We start from the raw sequence: 21,755 nt of genomic DNA, 5'->3' as shown, positions 1-21,755 counted from the left end.
AGAAATATAAAAACATGGACATGACAAAGTTTATAATAAGTTTGTCTTGGGAAGGAAGAAGAGAGGCTGAGGAGAAAAATAAAACAGATGGCAATTTCATCTGTAATATTTTATTTATTTTTAAAAAATTGAAACAGTATATGGGTATAACTATATTAATATAAAGAGATACAAATAATAAAATAGTTTTAATGTTACAATTTTTTAATATTGCAAATATAATTATATTTAAGTAATTGGAAATTTCTTTTATCTCCTTCACATATTTATGTATCATGTAACGATTTTCACAATAATAGAATAATTATGTAAATAAAACAAACTTTGATATCTCAGGCAGGGTTGCTGGTGTCAGGATGAAAAATGTTTTCCCAGGTGCTTGAAGACCTTGGTGCCAGGAATTGTGTGACCTCAGCACTCAGCTTCAGATTGGAATCCAAAGAAACTGGCATTTCTTCTTCTCATACATATTGAGAAAGTACCCACTTGTGGTCATATCGGATATTGGAATTGAGTTGGTGCCATAAATCTCATAAAGCCTCTCAAAATGAAACAGATTAAATGAGCATAAATTTCTTATGAGTAACTTTATGTATCTTACCCCATTTTCAAAAAGCTTTCAAATACACATAACACAAGTACCCTTAACAATATTGTTACAGGATAGTGAGACGCTAGGAAAATTCCAGGTTAGGAGGAAAAGGGAAACTGAGACAAGAAAATTAAACAAGGCCAAATGGCCTAGACAGCTTGCAGCCAATTAGCAGCAAAACCTTATCTAGAGAACAAATGGCTAATTCCTCTCCTCACTAACCAAAGAATTAGGGAAAGAAGGGGGAATTTTATTACCTCTTCTCCATAGCCAGAGAATACAAAGTATAAACCACCCTGGAACTGCTAAGGCAGGAGCGGGGAAGGGGGCAGGAGGGAAGGGAGAGCTTATCTTACCCACTAAACAAAGAAGTCAGCCATTTGGGGGAAGGAGGAAAGAAGAGAAGAGGGAGTTTTCATCTCACTGTTTAAAGAGAGAAGCCAGCAGTCTCGGGGCTTATTAAAGATGAAATCATGAGATGCTTTTCATAAATTCTGGGAAAGTCATGCAAAGTAAAAGGGAGACCTTGAGAGTTAATCTGTACCAAGATGTATGGCAGAGGAATTTTAAAACCTATTGACAGAGAAGTATAGAAAGCCAAGCCTCTACCAGGCAGCACTTCTCAGATTAGCAGGGAAGTCTGTCTTTGCTTCATAAGCCAGACGTATTATGATAGGTTTGCTTGCCTTGTTTCTTGAATAAATTGGCTTTACTACAATGCAATCATCCATGGTCACTCATTTGAATTCCTTCCTACAAGACTGACAAGAACCAAGGAGACAGCCCTCTCCCTTCAACTCAGGGAGCTGTCCGATAACACTTTTTCTGGTGCCTATAAAAACACAATTTGAAAAATAATGCTGATTCCTACTGGTGTCCCCTTTGGCTAAAGTAAATTGCTGAACACAATTACTATTATTTTCAATACCTTTGAATTTCTATAATTTTAATCACTTATCCATCACAGCATCAGGAAGCACACAACTAAAAAACCCAACCTCTTCCCTATTCTACCCCTTTACTTTCCCTCAGAGTCATCATCAACTTTTAAGGCTTCAGAGTACTTACGAATGCAATGTTTTCTCATAGAGTTTTCCATTCTATCCAAGGGAGTCACACATTTATCACAAGCCCTTTGACCTTTTACTTCCCACTGAAACCCTTTTTTGTTGTTGTTTTTTGCTTGTTTTGGTTAATCCTCACCTGAGAATATCTTTTTCCATTGCTTTTCAGAGAGAGTGAAAGGAAAGGAGGGAGAAGGGGGAAAGAGAGAGAGAAAAAACATTGACATGGGAGAGACACATCCACTCCTTGCCCCCCACAAGAGCACCGACTGGGGGTGGGGAGCGAACTGCAACCCTGCAACTCAGGTACATGCCCTTGACCAGGAATCTAACCTGAGACCCTTTGCTGTGATGGCTAACACTCTAACCACTGAGCAATACTGGCTAGGGCCCCACTGAAATTCTTAATCTTTATATTTTGTAGGACATAGCTCATCTTTATATCTTGTAATTGCAATGTGAAACAAATGAAAAACAATTTCTGATATTCCAAGAGTAAAATCATATAAAAATACAATAGTGTAGGAAACAATGACAACATTTGTGAGAAACTGGCAAAAATTACTAACCCATCAATTTTGAAGATTTCTGGTATGAATTTACAGAATTTCAGATATCAAAAAAATAGAAATGTAATGTATAATTAGGAAAAATAAAGTAAACTTTAAAACAAATGGAATTGGACACCTAGTTGTAGCATTTCCTCTGTATTTAATAGCCCTTGAAGAAATATAAACATTTTGAGTAATTCACGTTTCCTTCTGCGATACATCTAATAACTTACTAACATCTGCATGAGCATGCCATATTCTAAGCTACTCGCCATCCTAATCATTTCCTCCTTCCCAGATGAGGCACCTAAAAATGAAGGAAAAAGACCAGCACAGAGTGGAGCCAGGAAGAAAGATTCCAGGAAAGCGATCTTAAAATTACCAAGTTGGGAAGGTAGTAAGTTTGTAAGAAGGAAGGAAGTCATCCAAAGGAGTTCACTGTTGTTTTGAATTATTGAAAGATAAAATGATGAATGAAAAGTAAAACTCTCCTGTGCCATGTCCCAACTCTCATATCCAATCACTAAAGTATATCTGCCTCACACTGGCTCAGCAAGTCCCTGAACACCTCTACAATGAGTAGTAAGGACACTATGGCTTTTACTATGTCAGAATCCAAATTCTTTCAGATGCAGTTATCTTCCCTAGTGTCTCACAGAGTTTGTGTTCAGCTCCTCATGCAGTTCCCAGCACTGTGGCACTCACAGCACAGAAGTACACAGCTGAGTCACTCCAATGAGCAAAGTGTTTCCTCAGGTTGAAGGACGACTCGTTCTTCCTAAGTTCAGCTTCAAAATCTTTGATGCCTTTAACCAAGGTGTTCCCTGAAATGTACTTGAGTAGAAGCTGGAGGCCTTGGTTGGGGTATTGGACGTACCAGAAGAGAGATGGAGTTGCACCATAGACATACTTGCACCTCAGCTCCAGTGGGGCTCTTTCAGAGACACTGATGTGATTGTCAGGCTGGGTCACTGACTGGGCTCTGGAGTCTCCTGCAAAATCAATGTTTTATCAGTGAAAGCAGTTCAGACTTTGCTATGAGAGGTAAGTACTTCTAGTCAGAATCTGTAGAACTATAGACCATTAGGAAATTTTACTCACTCAGGACAAATATCATCCCCAGTATTGAGATAAGCAATGGGAACATGGCTGAGCAGTAGAAACTCTGCAGGCTCTTTTCTGGAAAATCTTCCCGAGCAGGCAGGAAAGTGGCTGCAGAAACCAAGCCCTTGGAAGTAAGAGGTGTAAACAAGGCTAGGCTGAACAACTTTCTTGCTTAGATGAAAATAAAAAATCTGCTGAAATGAGCCTGTAGCTTTCTGACTTCTGATTCTAGTCACTTGTCCTGTCTGCAAAGAACTCAGCCAGCTGCTGAGAGGAGGAGCTGAGTAGATACTGATCTACAAGATGTGTAGTTTGTGCACCATTGCCCTCTAGAGGCCAGGTGCAGAACCAAAGTTCCCAAGAACTAGTAAGTGTTTTCCTTCCATTTTCTGAGATATATCAAAACTTCCACACAATATGTTTTTTTCCTTCCCAAATCTGTGATGATGTTTTAGTCCTACAGTCCATTAGAGATGTTATATGAAAGTGGATTAACAAGTTACTTCATCGAGAAATAAGTCAGTTTTTAAAAAGTAGTCTAGCCCTACCCTGTTTGGCTCAGTGGTTAGAGTGTCAGCTCTCAGACTAAAGGGTCCTGGGTTCAATTCTGGCCAAGGGCAGGTACCTCAGTTGCAGGCTCAAAGGGCACAAGTGGGAGGCAACCAATCGATGTGTCTCATATTGATGTTTCTCTCTCTCTCCTTTCCACTCTCCCTGAAAAAGCAATGGAAAAAATATCCTAGGGTGAGGATTTAAAGAAAAGAAAAGTATTCCAGACATAGAATTCAAGTCCATGAGAGTTTTTGAAATTACACCAATTGTCTCAAATTTTATGAATGTTAAAACAAGGAACAATAACCTATGGCTTGGACCTAAAGGAACCTTGTTTCCCAAAGACCTTCTGCAAAGATAATAAGAAAGCAACTATTATGATTACTGGACTGATCGCTACCAGACTGAAAACTATAAAGAATTGTTTAGAATTAACATCACTATGTTATATTATCTGTGCCAATAGTAGTGCCTTTCTTTTATTAATGTAATTGTCCCCTTCCCTTTCTCATAAATTCCCATTGCTTTTGTCTTGTAATCAAAACACTATTTGGGCTTCTGCTGATTTAGTGTATTCAGCATAGCTATTTTTACTGACCTCAAATAAGTGTTTGTTGCCTTTACTTTGAAAGCCTTTTACTTTTAGGTTAATAAAATGAAGGATAAGATATGACTTCTCAGCAAATAAATAATACCTACAAGAAAAGAAAATGGAAATTTTAAGAATGAAAAGTACAATGCATGAAACAAAGTCTCACAGGAAGGGCTCAATAGCAGAATAATGATGACAGAAAAAGAGTAAGTAAACTTGAAAATAGATCAGTATAAATTATCTGTCACAGTGATTACCAGCCAAGTGTGACTTTGCCTTCCCGAAGGAGACATTAGGCAAATCTAGACACATTTTGTTTGCCAGGAATTGAGGGTAGAGTACTACTGGCACGTAGTGAATAGAGGACCCAGTACTTCTAAAAATCCTACAATTTATAGAACAGGGATCCTCCAATAAAAAATTACTTGGCCCAAAATGTTTATAGTGCCAAAGTCAAGAAATTCTGATCAAAACTTAAGAACAAAAAAAATAGAAATAAAAAATGTGCATAGCCATTTAGATCTACAGAGATATATCAAAAGTCTACAATATATGTACTTGGAATGCCAGAAGGAAAATAGAGAAAGAGATTAAAGCATAAAACATACTTAAAACAAGAACAGCCAAAACCTTGACAAATTCAATAAAAGACAAAAATTTACAAATTCAAAAATGTCAGCAAACCCCCAAACAGGATAAAATTACAGAAACTTACACCCAGCCTGGCCAGGCATGGCTCAGCAGTTGAGCGTAGACCTAGGATCCAGACGATCGGGGTTCAATTCCCAGTCAGGGCACATGCCTGGGTTTCAGGCTCAATCCCCAGTTGGGGGCATGTAGGAGGCAGCTGATCAATGACTTTCTCATCACTGATGTTTCTATCTCTCTCTCTCCCTCTCCTTTCCTCTCTCTGAAATCAATAAAGATATATTTAATTTAAAAAATAAAACACCCAAAAGCATCATAAATAAAAAAATCACAGCCAAAGGTTATATAGTAACATAATATATAACATATGTAAAATAATATATATACAAATTTACTGGCTAGAGGAAAAACAAATAGAGAGAGAGAGAAGCTAATAAAGAAAAAAACAGCTCAACTGGCATGGCTCAGTGGTTGAGCAAGGACCCAGGAACCAGTAGGTCACAGTTCAATTCCCAGTCAAGGCACATGCCCGGGGTTGCACGCTCGATCCCCAGCAGGGGGTCTGCAGGAGGCAGCTCTCTCCCTCTCCCTTCCTCTCTCTGAAATCAATAAAATAAAATAAAATAATTTTTTAAAGTAAAGGAGAAAACATATTATATGGAGGAGCCATTATTTTAATCACCATGCATTTCTTATAACAAAACACAGAGACAGTGAAAACATAGAGATAGTGAAACAGCATATTTGAAGTGCAAAAATGTTGGTGGGATTGTAGATTGGTGCTGCCACTATCAAAAACAATATGGAACCTGAAAAAATTAAGACTAGAACAACCAAATGATCCACTTATTCCTTGTCTACATATTTATCCAAAGAATACAGAAACACTAATTTGAAAATATGTATGCATCATTACATTTATTGCAGCATTATTTACAGTAGCCAAAGTATGGTAACAACCTAAGTGTCCAAAGACCAGTAAATAAATAGAAGATGCCATATATATATGTATAATGTTGGAATATATAATGGAATATTACTCAGCCATGAGGAAGATGAAATATTGCCATTTGCAACAACATTGTTGGGCCTTGAGCAATCATGTTAAGTGAAATAAATCAAACATTAGAAAAAACACAGAAATTGTATGATTTCACTCACGTGGGATATAAAGATGATGTATTATAGGACTGTACACTTGAAACCTATATAATTTTATTAACCATGTCATCCCAATAAATTTAATTTTAAAAAATTCTTAAATGATTACAATTTTCCTCTGTGATATAATTTCTGTTGATATATACTTTTCTGTCAAATAAGCACAAAATGTGAAAATCAAAATTGTGTTATTGGTATAATATTTCCAAATTCCTCTTAATAAAGCTCTTCATTGTAAAAAGTTTTTATAATTGCATAATAAACACATCAATTAATAAATATGGTCCAGCCCAACCAGGCATGGCTCAGCGGTTGAGCATCAACTTAGGATCCAGGAGATCGAGGTTTGATTCCAGGTCAGGGCACATGCCTGGGTTGTGGGCTTGAACCCCAGTGGGGGCGTGCAGGAGGCAGCTGATCAGTGATGACTCTCTCATCATTGATGTTTCAACTCTCTCTCCCTCTCCCTTCTTCTCTCTGAAATCAATAAAGATATATTTTAAATAAATAAGGTCCAATCTGGAAAAATTGCACAGTAACTTGAGTAGGAGAAACTTAATATAAAGAATTATTATCTATAACAGAGTATTGGACTATAAGTAAATGGCTAATAAGAAAAGAAACCTCTACAGGAATAGCAGATGTAAGGTGTAGCCACAACTCCCACAGCAGGGATAGAATGCACAAGGAAGAGGTCCCCATCCACACTCCAGGAGTGAAACCCAGATCCTGGAGAAGACAGCTGTTGCTCACTAGATGGCAGAAAAGTCACTGTGGTGTTGTACCAATGAAACTTGCTGGAAATCCACCATCTAGAACTAGCCAAAAAACCATTGTCTCTGGTGCTGCAAAACGGATGTTAACAGGTAAGTATCTCCCCTGGGTAGTTCACTTGGTAGAGCATCGTCCTGCTACTCCAAGATTTCAGATTCAATCCTGGGTCAGGACACATACAAGAGTCAACCAATGAATGCATAAATAAGTGGAACAACAAATCGATGTTCCTCTCTCTCCCTTCTTCTCTCTCTCTATAAAATCAATAAAATTAAATACAATTTTAAAAAAAAACAGGTAAGTATCTCACTGGAGGCACTCTTCTACAAAACCACCTAAAAATGAATGCACTAGGGGAAGCTGCTGTCCTCTGGGTGCCACTGGCCATTGCACTGCAGGAACCTGGTGCATGTGCACTGCTCACTGGAGAAGCCTCCCATGCTGCAGGGTCCAGCCAAAGGGAGAAACAGAAACCAGAAAGAAAAACTCTTTCTTCCTGTACTCTCTACTGACAAAGTTTAACGTTGTGTCAAATGGCACAGGAAAATACTTGAAGGGCCCATGTCTATTGTCACAGAACAAGCAAAGATAATTTGGAACTGAAAGTCAATAAATCAATCCACACCTTTGACTACTCAACTTCTATATGCAATATTCTATACACATTTGAAACACATATTGCAATAAAAGAGTTTGTATCTTCACCTCCTTAATGATACAGCTACCCTTCTTATGACTGAAGAACTTCTCACCATTCCCCCTAAATGAGGAAATGTACAATTGCAATTGTGCCATCACTCATATTAATAATCTTCAAATTCAGGCAAAGTCCCTCTGAAAATTTTATTACCTGTAGGCTACATTGGAAAGTTAATTTTCAAACAAATGTACATAGACTATAATTGGGAAGGAGAGAAAAAGATGTTTAGCGTATACAAATAAGCACATACATATATAACAAGCAAATAGAAAATATGCAGAAGTACTACAGTCTTTGTTTCTCTCGTGGGTCACAAAGCTATAGGTGATATCTATGACCTCCTTTGTCCGTTCTTACTTCCTATTTCCACTGCCTTCAGCCAAAACCTTGGCTGGTCGGGGTTCTGGCATGGTTAAGTGACCCAAACCTTTGTACTAGGAAGATCTGCACCCTCAATTATCCTGTTTTGTTCTGGTTGCTGCAGTTTCCCATTAGCTTTGCCATTGGCCATGAAAGTACTAAGAGGTTCCAAGCACACTATTCTTTGCTTCCATTGTGTAGATGCAATCCAATTTCTTCTTGTTAATCAGGACTGATCACTTCAACCAATAGATTTTTTTCTTTCGTGTTGGTTCAGTGGCTAAGGAGCCCAAAACGTCCAGGAGGTATTCTCATTATCCATTGAATGGAGTCATTTTTGCCCCCTGGTGGAAGAATTCTTTCTTTAGAGACTAAGATCTCAAAATCAAACAGCGTGAAGTTGCCAGGATGAGAATCTAAAAGTCTGTTAGTGTATTTATTAGACGTAATAGTAAGAGGAGCCAATCCTATGCCCCCTTTTGATTCCCTGACCCATGTACTGTGGCTCTGTGGGATACAGTAATATATAATGGTCTCTGATTCAAAGCACATGCTAAATCCTGTTAAACAAAGCCCTATCCTAGCACAGTGTTGCCTCTCAACTATAACTGTAACTCAATCCCCAGTAAACTATTCCACCTCTCAATTAAGCCAGCTGCTTCTGAGTAATGGGGTATGTAGTAAGACCAATTAATCATATGAAAAGTCAGAATTATTATATTGACTAATAAAATAATTCAGGATTTCTACTTTAGTCTTATAAAATTCTTCATTGTAGAAATTTTATAATAAAAATCATATAATTATATAAATGAATAAATAACAAATTATTAATAAAATAAAAGAATGGAGGGGGAGGAAGGAAGGAAGGAAGGAAGGAAGGAAGGAAGGAAGGAAGGAAGGAAGGAAGGAAGGAAGGAAGGAAGGAAGGAGGGGGGGAGGGAGGAAAGGGAGGGAGGGAGGAAGGGAGGAAGATTACTTGGATTTCTCAAGCAGACATAGGGTTGGAAGGTGGGGGTACAATCTTTCAGCTGCTTCAGGTCCTTGATGAAGAACTTTTTTTTTTTTAAACTCAACTTGAGTTCAGAATCAAGAAAGACTGGTAGCTCTTCTCATGGCAATCTGCATAAAGTGCCCACTACAGACCCTTTGGTCACTGAGCCAATGACAGTGAATCACCTGAACATAGTCACATGTAGAAGATAATGTGGTCCAAAAATAGAAAGGAAAGTGAGGAGGGAAAGGGACATTAAATGAGCATGCATTTCTACTTAATTCTATGCCTCTAACACCTCATTTACTTCTTTATACCCTTCCAGCAATCACTAAAAGACATGTATTATATACCATATCACTATGCCCTAAAAATTACTGGTGATCTCCTGGTTCACCATTTGATTAGGTGTCCCATTGGTTATAATTCTACTTATTCTCTCTATATTTTGAGGGCTCCTATGCATCTACTTTCTTATACATTATAGTGTAAGCTAAATAGCAGCCAGAAAGCTCCCTCCTCCACCTCTTCTTATTCCAAAGTACTTGTTACTCTTGAATGCTTCAAGAACTAACAAAGCTTATTATACAGTTCTTTCCATCCTAGACAAAAAAAGTTTAAACTGGGTCATAAGTTTACACTAGGTCCAAAGACACCTTAGTATCCACTGCAAATCTTATATTTCCGGCAGAGTTTGGGATTGCTAAAATTACTGCATGATTATGACAATGTTAACGTGTCAAAAAAACAGTGAAATCATATAAGAATAGGATGAAATTAATGAGAAAAATATGTCTATAGCTGAAAAAAAGCAGCAAAGAAGATTATACATACAAATTTTTGCTGTAAGATATAGAATTTAAGACATGGACAAACACTGATGTATTCTACATCTTCATTCTCTTCCTATGCTATTCTTAAATAGTTGCTGGAATTAACATGACAATGACAGTTTTCAAGTCACTTCACAATTCTAATCAATCTCCTACCGATTTCTCAGAATATCTCCTAACTGGAGGTACCTAAACTCAGAGAAAATATTCTGATACATTGTGATTGGCACAATGAGAGCCAGAGGAAAATATTCCAAGAAAATTGTCTAGGAATGGTCAAGTAGACATGGAGGCAAATATGAGGAGTTATCTTTTGTTTTATGTGTTGATTGAGAGATAAAAAGATGAATAAAAACCCACAGTCACCCTAGCTGCCAGGGTCCAGACCTAGTGGCCCAGGAGTGCCCAAAGGTATGGACAGAGTCAGCAAAGAATGAAGGAAGGACACAGAGACTGCGTTCAGAGCATCAGGACAATCAGCTTCTCTCCTACTTTATTGCCTTGTTACAACTGTATTTATACTATTTGATTTTATTGCTGGTTAAACATGACATCATGCTTTGTTCTGGTTTCTGTTTTGGCTTTTCACGGTTAATGATTGTACCTTCTTATCTGACCTCTACTAAAGAATTTACATCTGCTTAGGTGTGTTAATTTTAGTCTCACCTATTGTTTATATTTCTATAGGCTATTCTACAGGTTAATCTCTACTTTGTTATTTATATTCTGAAGTTACTATTTTATTGATCTACCACAGAGCTAAAAGGAGACTAACTCAGCCAGCTTTTCTTATGTGAAGGTGCTGCGAGTCCTAAGTGAGGGCTCTGGAGCTTGCGCGTGATTGTCTTTAGCTGTGGCGACTGCCCGCCTGTCTGGCACCTGCCTCAGTCTCCCCGCTGACATTCCCCACAGCAGCCCCTCCTCAGTGTGATGTCCTGTGTATGATAAGGGCTCAGGTGCAGACTGAAATACTCTCTTTCCTAGACCGCTCTTTCCTTGGGGGGATTCCCAGAGTTTTCCATTAATATGAACATCCCCCAGTGATACGTTCCTTAGTGGGGACTCACTGTGGCCTCCCTGTGGATGGCCCTGCACCACCGAGTCAGCAGGGGCCCGGACCCAGGCCTCTTCCCCGGTGGGAAGGTCCCCGGAGTAGTGGCCTAACAAGTCCTAAACTTTCTGCTGACAGCCTGAGTTCCTCATCAGCGGCACATGATTTTCCCGGACTCCTTGGGGCTTTTCCTGAATCATTGTCTTTTCCAGTCCCATCCAACTCCCCTGCTAGGGAAAAGTTCCCAGCCAGGGCGATGCCCTTTTCTGGTGCAGTGACTTGGGTAAGGACACAGAGCGTCAGGAAGGGGAACAAGCATGGGAAGAGGGATCTGCCATCCACCAAGTCCCGTGGAGCACTGGCTGTGCAGAGGTCTCCTCCTTGAAGGACTGTGTCAAGCAGAAAGGATGGAACGGCTTCCAGCACCTAGCCAGCCTGACTCAGTGGTTAGAGCCTGGGCCTCGGACTGAAGGGTCTGGGGTTGGATTCCAGTCAAGGGCATGTGCCTTGGTTGCGGGCTCTATCTCCAGCCCTGGTCAGGACAGGTGAGGGAGGCAACCAAGATGTGTCTCCCTCTCATCAGTGTTTCTCTCTCTCTCTCTGTCTCCCTCTCCCCTCCCTTCCTCTTCCACTCTCTCTCTCTCTGAAAAGCAATGGAAAAAATATCCTCGGGTGAGGATTTAAAAAAACAAAACCCACAGAGTCAATCTCTTGAGGCAGTCAACCTCAATGACCTTGAGCATCTGATTATTATGTGATAAGAACCCTGTCTCCATCATTCTAGGATACTATCTATTATGATGTAGTTTCTACAGAGAAAAAGGTTTCTGATGAAAAGTTTATCAGACATGGAATTGTAGGATTATATCAGATTACCTGGGTCTGCTCCACACTCTTTGCCTCACTTGCTGTCATATAGCATAAAATCTTTAAAAATACTACAGGAACAGATCTCAAGTCTCTGAAAACTCCACTGCCATGAGTGGTTTATGTTCAGCTCCCCCTGCAGTCTCAAACACTGTGTCACTCAGAGCACAGAAGTACACAGCTGAGTCGCTCAAATGGGCCGAAGATTTCTTCAGGTTGAAGGAAGATTCACTCTTCTTAAATTCAGCCTCAAAGCCTTTAATGCCTTGAACCAGGGTGTCTGTTAAAAAGTGCTTGAGGAGAAGCTGGAGGCCTTGGCTGGGGTATTGCACATACCAGTAGAGAGCAGTAACAGCATCATAGGAATATTTGCATTTCAACTCCAGTGGGGCTCTTTCAGAGACACTGATGTGATTGTCAGGCTGGGTCACTGACTGGGCTCTGGAGTCTCCTGCAAAATCAATGTTTTATCAGTGAAAGCAGTTCAGACTTTGCTATGAGAGGTAAGTACTTCTAGTCAGAATCTGTAGAACTATAGACCATTAGGAAATTTTACTCACTCAGAACAAACATCATCCCCAGTATTGAGATAAGCAATGGGAGCATGGCTGAGCAGTAGAAACTCTGTGGGTTCTTTTCTGGAAAATCTCCCCTGAACAGGCAGGAAAGTGGCTGCAGAAACCAAGCCCTTGGAAGGAGGAGGTGTAGACAAGGCTAGGCTGAGCAAGTTTCTTGCTAAGATAAAAATACAAAATCTGCTGAGATGAGCTTGGAGATTTCTGACATCTGATTCTAGTCACTTGTCTCTGTCTGCAAAGCACTCAGCCAGCTGCAGGGAGGAGGAGCTGAGCTGATGCTACTGATCCACAAGATCTCTAGTTTGGGCAGCATCGCCCTCTGGAGGTCAGGCGCAGAACCAAAGGCCAGAGAACTAATTAGTGTTTGACTTCTATTTTCTGAAATATATCAAAACTTTCACACAGTATGTTTCTTCCTTTCCAAATCTGTGATGCTATGTTAGTCCTAGAGTCCTATACAAATGAGATGTCATATAAAACTAGATTAACAGGTTACTTCACTGAGAAATCAGGATTTGAAAAGTAAATCTGATGTGGAATTCAAGTCCATGAGAGTCTTTGGAATCAGACCAATTTCTTCAAACTAACTTTTGCCATGTGGTGACGGAAGATGGCAGAGATATTTCCCTTACATGATGCTCATGCACCCACATGATGCTTGTAAAACCTTTTAGAGGAAAGGACAGGGCTCATAACTGATAACAGCATTGCTGTGGGGCAAGGAGCAACTCTGGATGGGAAGACATATCCTAGGGCTGAAGGACATACATCTACTTGAAAAAAGCAATATCTGAAAACCTGAGAATAGAGAAGTTCTCTGCTTTCTCTGTGGCCAATGGGGCTTTTTGACAAAGTCAGAATATTTCTTTTCTCTGATTCCAGGAGTATGACCTCGGTACTCTTCTTGGTCTTCAATCACTAATTTAATTCCCATCAAGATTCCCTTTCATATACGAGATGAGATAATGCTGTCCATTTGTGAATTTGTAGTCTATGCATGTAGACTTCTAATTCCTGTGGCTTTTTACTCACTCCTGTCTCTTCTAAATGTCCTCCTAACTAAAAGAATAAAACTAAAAGAAAATAAACCAAAATCCATAAGAGTCCGAAGAATAGAGGCCATCTGGAGATGAGACATTTATACATATTTTCAGAATACAGAAAGTAGATGTGATCATATTGAGGATTAATGTTAGAACAGAAAAAAAACAGAGTCAATAATATGCTATGAGGAGCAATCCCTGTTGGCTTGCAAGCTTAATGGGCATTTTAACTCCTTTAAACGTCTCTGGGCATTGGCAAAGCCCACATGTATAATGTCAAGGGCCACAGCACTGTTTGAAACCTTGGAACAGAGCTGTTTCCTTTGTACTGGAAGAGTGTAAAGGAATTCTCCAATCTTCAATGGTGGTAAAAGTAGCAACTCATAATTGAAAAAGAATAAGCTCAGAAATAGAATATTCTCCTGGAAGAATGTTGCAAGATTCTAAAAAACATATTGATTGCCAGAAACATTAAAGAGTCTCCACAGACAGTCTAGAATACCTTCAACCATTGTGTAGTAAAAACAAGCAAAAATTGAGACATTTTTTAAAATATAGAGAGAGGCCCTGGCCAGTGTGGCTCAGCTGGTTGGAGTGTCCTCCCATGCATGGGAAAGTCATGGGTTCGATTTCCGGTCAAGGGCATGTACCTAGGTTGCAGGTTTGATTCCTGGTTGGGGCACGGATGGGAGGCAGTAATCAATGTGTCTCTCACATCAATGTTTCTCTCTCTCTGCCTTCCTCCCTCTCTAAAATCTTTTTTTTTAATAGAGAGAGAGGAAGAGTAAATGGAAAACAAAACAACTATTTGGGTACTGAAAAACAGCCTTTGACTAGCTGTGCTATGCCTTACCATGCTCTTTGAAACTGATGCAGAATAATTTTTTTTTTCTTTTAGCAAAAATTGTAGTTCTTAAGCATGATTTAAAAAAAGTAAGGGGTCTCATTTTCCTATGGGTGCTGAAAATTATACAAAAACAGATTGTATAAGGTCATCAATAATGGAGAAGCAACCTGCACAAGGATAAATTTCTCATTTTCTTTTGGCTTTGCCTTGATAGTAAGCTCCTCATGGCACGGTGACAATAATACAAAACTAAAACGGAAAAAACATAATCTTTCTGACCTGTGCTCCATGCTGGTGAAGGGAGGCTCTGAGGAAAGACATAAAGAATAAATTAAGTCCCAGGCTAACCCTAAAACTGAACATGCATGGGACATGTAAGAACAGGAAAAAGGCCTTTTTCTTTGCTGTGGCCTCCCACAATTTATGAGAAGCACCTGGTAATGAAACCCCAAGATTGTTGGCTCCTCTAATTCAAACAGCCTTTCTGTTCAAACTGTGAGAGGAGATAAGTTACTCTCAAAGTTGCATTCTTACATCCCCCTCCTCCTTGCTGTTTTCAAAACTCAAGGATAATTCTCACCAAGGAGCCTCTAGTCAGTAGATAGTTCCCTTCCTCCCTCCCTTTCAAACAAGCCTCTTTTGCACTCTCCATAACTTTTGCTATAAGTCTGTTTTACAGGCTTAGGAAAAACACTGATAAGACACCTCCCTAGGACATCTGCCGGACTGTCTCCTGGAAAGCAAACAAACTATAACTTTTCAAGACAACATTCTTGATATCTGCCCAACTTCAACACAAAACCCAAACCCCTCCTTTCCTTGTCACCTAGCAATAGTACCTGCTTAAAAGAGCAGGCTGCCCTTTAATCCTTGCCCTGTATTGACTAGTGATGCACTGGCCCTTTCCCTCCGGGAAAGTAAAATAAACTCCCTCTCTACATCTATCCCTTCTTAGTTGTGAATTATTTCAGTCGGCATCACCATCACCAGCCAAAACCCTAACAGGGCAGACCCAAATCAGAATAGCAGATAAAGTAACCCAGCTGAGACGTGAACCAAGTATCAGACTAACTCCTGAGTGAACATATTCAGGACAGACTCAAACCAGTGTCGTAGTGGTTTCAGGAACTGACCTGAGATTGGAACCACCCAAAAAGTTTCAGATTAATCCCTGAGCTACACATGATGGAGAAAGACCCAAACCAACATAGCATATGGTTAGATCACTGATCTGAGGTTTGAGCCACCACACATAAAAGGAGATACAAAATTTATAGTCTGAACAAAACTAGGATGATTTCCTGCTAAAACAAATGCATCAACATTCTCCAGAGGATTATAATTTTTTAAAAAATAATAGTTTACACAATGTAACATTTAAAATGTTTAAGATTGCCCAGCTGGGCGTGGCTCAGCGGTTGAGCGTTGACCTGGGATCCAGGCGATTGAGGTTCAATTCCCAGTCAGGGCACATGGCCGGGTTGCGGGCTCGATCAATGACTCTCTCATCATTGATGCTTCTATCTCTCTCTCTCCCTCTCCTTTCCTTTGTCTGAAATCAGTAAAGATATATATATATTTTTTAATTGAATAAATAAATAAATAAATAAATAAATAAATAAATAAATAAATAAAATGTTTAAGATTGCCCTAGCTGGTTTTGCTCAGTGGTTAGAGCATCAGTCTGGGGACTGAAGGATCCTGGGTTTGATTCCAGCCAAGGGCACATACCTTGGGCCCAAGTCAGGGTACATGTGAGAGGCAACCAATTGATGTGTCTCTCTCACATTAATGTTTCTCTCTCCCTCTCTCTCTCTCTCTCCTTTCCATACTCTCTGAAAAGCAATGGAAAAAATATCCTCAAGTGAGGAATAAAAATAATAATAATAATAAATAAAATGTTTAAGATGACACAGCCAGTATGGCTCAGTATTGACCTATGATCCAGGAGATCACAGTTCAACTCCCAGTCAGGGCACATGCCTGGGTTTCAGGCTTGATCCCCAGTAGGGGGCGTGCAAGAGGCAGCCAATCAATGATTCTCTCTCATCACTGATGTTTCTATCCCTCTCTTCCTCTTCCTTCCTCTCTCTGAAATCAATTAAAAATAAATAAAAATAAAATGTATAAGATGCATTCAAAAATTATTCAACATACAAATGTTAAAAAAAAAAAAATTCACCTGAGTAATTTTGAAGATCTAATTGTATTTATTGAACAATTCATGAATCAGGCAGCATCCCATCTAGCAAACAGAGAGGAGCTCTGGAAAGTTGTACAAAATGGAAGGCTTTTATAAGCAGAAACTGGGCATAACAAGAAAGTCATTAGCAAAAGAAAAGAAACAACTGTTTCAGGCAGGGTCACCTTTCTTTGGGGGAAATGTGGGCAAGGGTTTTATCAGACAGAGCACCTCACTAGTGTTGATCAGGAGATACCAGACTGATTGGTTTAAGGTCCCACTTCTGGGAGGGGCTGATATTACAATTAAGGCTTGGTTGGTTGTCCTGGGGTCAAGTGCCTTCACCTTGGGCCTGGTGTTTCTTTCTTTTAACACAGAGAACCAGAAAAATTGACTAATATGTATCTGTTGTTTCTTTCTTTTAACACAAAGAACCAGAAAAATTGACTAATATACACCTTAGTATGAGATAATCAATAGACGTAAATGGCAAGATGACTACGATGCTAAAACTCATAGAAAAAAAAGTTAAAGCAACAAATTTAACTATAGTCCATGAAGTAAAAGGAAACACAATCAAACTTATCAAAATAATATAAATAAAGCCATTTTTTTAATTTATTGGGGTGGCATTGGTTAATAAAATTATACAGGTTTCAGGTGTACAATTCTATAATACATCATCTGTATATTGTATTGTGTGTTCACCACTCCAAGTTAAGTCTCCTTTCATCACCATTTATTGTCCCTTTACCTTTGCCTACTTCCCCCCACTTTCTACCCCCCTGGTAATCACCATGTTGTCTGTGTGAATGAGTTGCTGTTTTCTGATGTGTTTTATTTTTGTTGTTGTTGTTTTTTCTGCTTAATCCCTTCACCTTTTTCACCAGCCGCACAAACTCCCCCGCCTCTGACAGCTGTCAGTCCATTCTCTACGAGTCTGTTTCTATTTTGCTTGTTAGTTTATTTTATTCATTAGAATCTACATATGAGTAAAATCAAGGGTACTTGTCTTTATCTGACTGGCTTATTTCACTTAGCATAATGCTCTACAGGTCTATCCATGGAAAAAATAAGATTTCCTTCTTTTTTAAGGCCAAGTAGTATTCCATTGTACTACTGCTTTTTTATCCACTCATCTATTGATGGACACTTGAATTCCTTCAATAGCTTCCCTATTGTAAATAATACTGTGATGAACACAAGGGGGCATATATTCTTTCAAATTAGTGTTTTCAGTTTCTTTGGGTATATTTCCAGAAGTGGAATTACTGGGTCATAAGGCACTTCCATTTTTAACTTGAGTCATGCTGTGTATGTGAAGAGAAAAGCCAACAAGACCATCCTAGAATCAAATCTATAGTTGCTCAAAACTTATGATTAATTTCTGGTTCAGAATCCTGCTTACTACTGGCAATGGGATTTGTATATACAGTTATACAAGTTCTCTAGGTTAATACTTAAGACAAGTGCATTGACAGCAAAAGAAATCAGCCTCAAAATACAAAGGAACCCCACAGTATGGAAGAACATATTTACCAAGGATGTATCTGATAAGGGCTAATTTCCAAAGTATACAAAGAACTCATACAACTCAACAAGAGGAAGACAAACAATCCAATTTTTAAATGGGCATAGGACCGGAATAGACACTTCTCCAAAGAGGACATACAGATGGCCAAGAGGCACATGAGAAAATGCTCAATGTCACTACTCATCAGAGAGATGCAAATTAAAACCACAATGAGGTATCACTTCACACCTGTCAGAATGGCTGCCATCAACAAATCAACAAATGGCAAGTGCTGGAGAGGATGTGGAGAAAGGGAAACCCTGGCACACTGCTGGTGGGAATGCCAACTGGTGCAACCATTGTGGAAAACAGTTTGGAGGTTCCTCAAAAAATTAAAAATGGAACTGTCCTTTGATCCAGTGATCCCACTTCCAAGAATATATCCCAAGAATCCTGAAACACTAATCAGAAAGCATATACGTATCCCTATGTTTATAGCACATAATTTACAATAGCTAAGACCTGGAAACAGCCCAAGTGCCCATCAGAAGATGAGTAGATAAAAAAGCTGTGGGACATTTACACCATGGGATACTATGCAGCTGTAAAGAAGAAGGATCTCGTACCCTTTGGGACAGTATGGATGGACCTGGAGAATATTATGCTAAGTGAAATAAGCCAGGCAAAGAAAGACAAACATCACATGATTTCACTTATATATGGAATCTAAAGAACTTAAACTGATAAACAAAATAGATTTAGTGACATGGAAACATAGATCAGACTGACGAATCTCAGAGGGAAGGTGGGAGAGGGAAGAGATTAACCAAAGAATTTATATGCATATGTGCATAACCCAATGACACAAACAAAATAGTGTAATGAGGGACTGGGAAGCAGAATAAGTGTGTGTGGGGGGGGGGGGGAGTCATTGGGGAGAAAAGAGGACATCTGTAATATTTTGATAAATAAATAAATAAACAAACAAGTGCATTGAGAACCTGCATTTGAGTCCTGGCTCTGCTACTAACTACCTATATGATCATGAATAAGTGACTTAAACTTTTTGTGCCTCACTGTCTTTGTAGTCACAATGGGCCTGGAAATATATATTTTTGAGAGAATTAAATGGCCTAATGTACATTAGACTAGAATAGTGGTAACATGGAGTAAGATCTGTATTAGGATTGCAGCTATTAGGGCAGCAAATTTTGTTTGTTCTTTGTACTGTCTCAGATTATGATCTGGCACAAATAATTTTTTGTTGAATAAATTTGTTTAATGAAAAATGGTAGCTTTTTGTGGTAGCAGTAATAAGTTTTCCTACTCATTTATTAATTTAATAAATATTTGAAGAGATTTTACTGTGGTGCAGGCAATATTCTAATTGCAGAGAATATAACAGTTTTACTTTAATGTGTATGGAGAACACCACCCTATGCCTGACATGTAATTTCCCCAAAAGGAAACTGTAAGAAATGTTCCATCTTCTCTTTCCATATGAGTGGTTGTATGTAACACTCTCTCCACCTCCTCTTTCCTTTCTTGTATTTCTTTCTTCTTTTAAGGAACTGTTGTTTCTTGGACTGACATTCCCACAGAAATCACCCCTTCTTACCCCAGTTTATCAGGGAGACATTTGCTACCTCATTTGTTATAGGTGAGTCTCTAAATTCAATATTTCCCTGGATGACTTGGGATGAAGTCAGGACCTACAATTTTATGCAAAGATGAACACATAGATGATTTTATTTATTTAAGACTTACAAACTTTGAAAAATCACAAATTTCAACTGTGATTAAGAAACTATGGTGACCAGATTGCTTTCAATCTCACCATTAAGGAACCTCATATGAGGCATGTTTACTTCTCCTGTTCTTAGAGTTGATTTGGATGATTTTCATATCAACAAATATGCCTGGGGTAAGTGGTGGGTGACAACAATAGTAGACTAGATCTTGGTCTCTAAGCTAGAGTGGATCATAAAGTCAGACACCGAGCATCCGTGCTTCTCCTTGCTGCTCAGAGTTTGTGCTCAGCTCCCCCTGCAGTTTCTGTCACTGTGTCACTCATCACACAGTAGTACATTGCCGAATCTGACTCCTCGACTGAGGCTTTCTCCAAGTGGAAGGTATTTGGTTGTTTGCTGTATGTGGCTTCAAATCCTTTGTTGTTTTTCTTCTCATTGGCCTTCACGGCTTTTAGAAGGAGCTGTGGACCTTCTCCAGGATACTGAACATACCAGAAAAGAGTGGGATCCCATGTAGTTTCAAAAGAGCATTTCACAGTAAGGGAATCCCCTTCTGAGAGGGTCACTTGGCCTTTTGTCTGAGTCACTGAGTCTCCATTGCTTCTTCCTAAAAAAAAAAAAAAATTTTTTTTTAAATGACAATAATTATAACAATGTTGTTACCGTGGGCATGATCTGGTGCTTTACTATTTAAGAGAATTGTGGTTAAACATATCCAACACAATGAAACAAAAGACTGACATTTATGTGGCATATTACTTACCAAACATTAACAACAGCACAATTGCTGATCCTGGAAAAGAGTTCATTCTTAGACCTTTTGGTGTCCTTGGGTTTTTACTTCTTACTGTGAGGAAAGATTAAGGTCAGAGTGAGAGGATGAATGTGAGCTCAGAATTTAAGCAGGAAATATACATGTGTTAGGAAAATACACCCCCTTGTGGACAAGTTACTAAACTGGTAGGCATGTTAACCTCTTCTTTCAAGAATCAGTCTTATACCTTCACCTCTGGCATTTTTTAATGACACCTGTTCACTGTCCGATGGTCTTTGTAAATCGAAAGAATACTTAGTATTTTTCACAAAATTATTTTTTCCCCGGCACACTTCCTGACTTGGAAGCTTCATACCCTGACATTTCTGATAAGAATTCAATTTTACTTATCCTTATTTAGCCATTTTTAACCTCCTCGTGATTCACAGAAGTATTACATAAAGTTTTCAAAACAAAATCAGAGTTATATCAATAACACATGTTTAATCATTAGTAGATAATTTTGGAAGGCAGAGAAAATTTTTTCACCACTATTTCCACAAATAAACAATATTGGCCACTTAGCAGCAAGTGGTCAAAAAATATTTCTTAAGTGCATAAATGAATGAATATGTAAATGGTCTTTGGTTGAGGAATTTTTGCTACTTAAAATACCACATGGCTAAGATATAATTGAAAGAAAAACAAATTTAATGAAAAACTTTCCGAAGAACAAAGGGTATTCTCTAGTACATATATATTGACTTAGAAGTGAAAAATATGTAACTCTTAACATTGAAGAACCATTGAATTCAAGCTGTTGAATCCCTATAAAATTATCAGGCATCACTTTCTTCTCCCTTAGGATTTTAATGATTCTCAGATAATCTGATAGGCTGATGTGTACCAGGCAAACTGTTCTAATACTCAACTTTTAATGGAAACGTTGCCTCAAGTATGCTCTCTACATATGTCCGTCAGTCGAACTGACCAATACAATTCAAAAAAATGAGATAATATGGATGTGCCTCCATCTCAGCTTCTAGGATTGGTAGACACATGTCTGCTAATTTACAGAAGTATTTTATAGCAATGGTGACATTTCTTTTTTATATGAGTTAGTTAGTGATCAACTTAAAAGTATACATTTAGAGATCTCTCCACTTTACAAAATCATAATCTCCAGAATTAAAATCTGGTAAATTAAAAATCTCAGGTGGTTTGTCATGTAGTCCTTGTTATAA

At 38.7% G+C, this 21,755-nt stretch overlaps 1 pseudogene and 1 gene segment (V, D, J or C); both read right to left on the bottom strand.

The window, feature by feature from the left end:
- Positions 1-11,929: 11,929 nt before the first annotated feature.
- On the bottom strand, positions 11,930-13,976 carry LOC107527013 (T cell receptor alpha variable 8-3-like). The segment is given in 2 exon segments: positions 11,930-12,294; positions 13,967-13,976. Coding segments are annotated over 2 exon segments (375 nt in total).
- A 6,053-nt stretch (positions 13,977-20,029) lies between these two features.
- On the bottom strand, positions 20,030-20,885 carry LOC107527012 (T cell receptor alpha variable 9-1 pseudogene; annotated as a pseudogene).
- Between the last annotated feature and the right edge of the window lie 870 nt (positions 20,886-21,755).

The sequence above is a fragment of the Miniopterus natalensis genome, chromosome 1 (assembly GCF_054644295.1).
Source record: "Miniopterus natalensis isolate mMinNat1 chromosome 1, mMinNat1.hap1, whole genome shotgun sequence".
Classification (NCBI taxonomy): domain Eukaryota; kingdom Metazoa; phylum Chordata; class Mammalia; order Chiroptera; family Miniopteridae; genus Miniopterus; species Miniopterus natalensis.
This window is presented reverse-complemented; position numbering and strand designations above follow the sequence as displayed.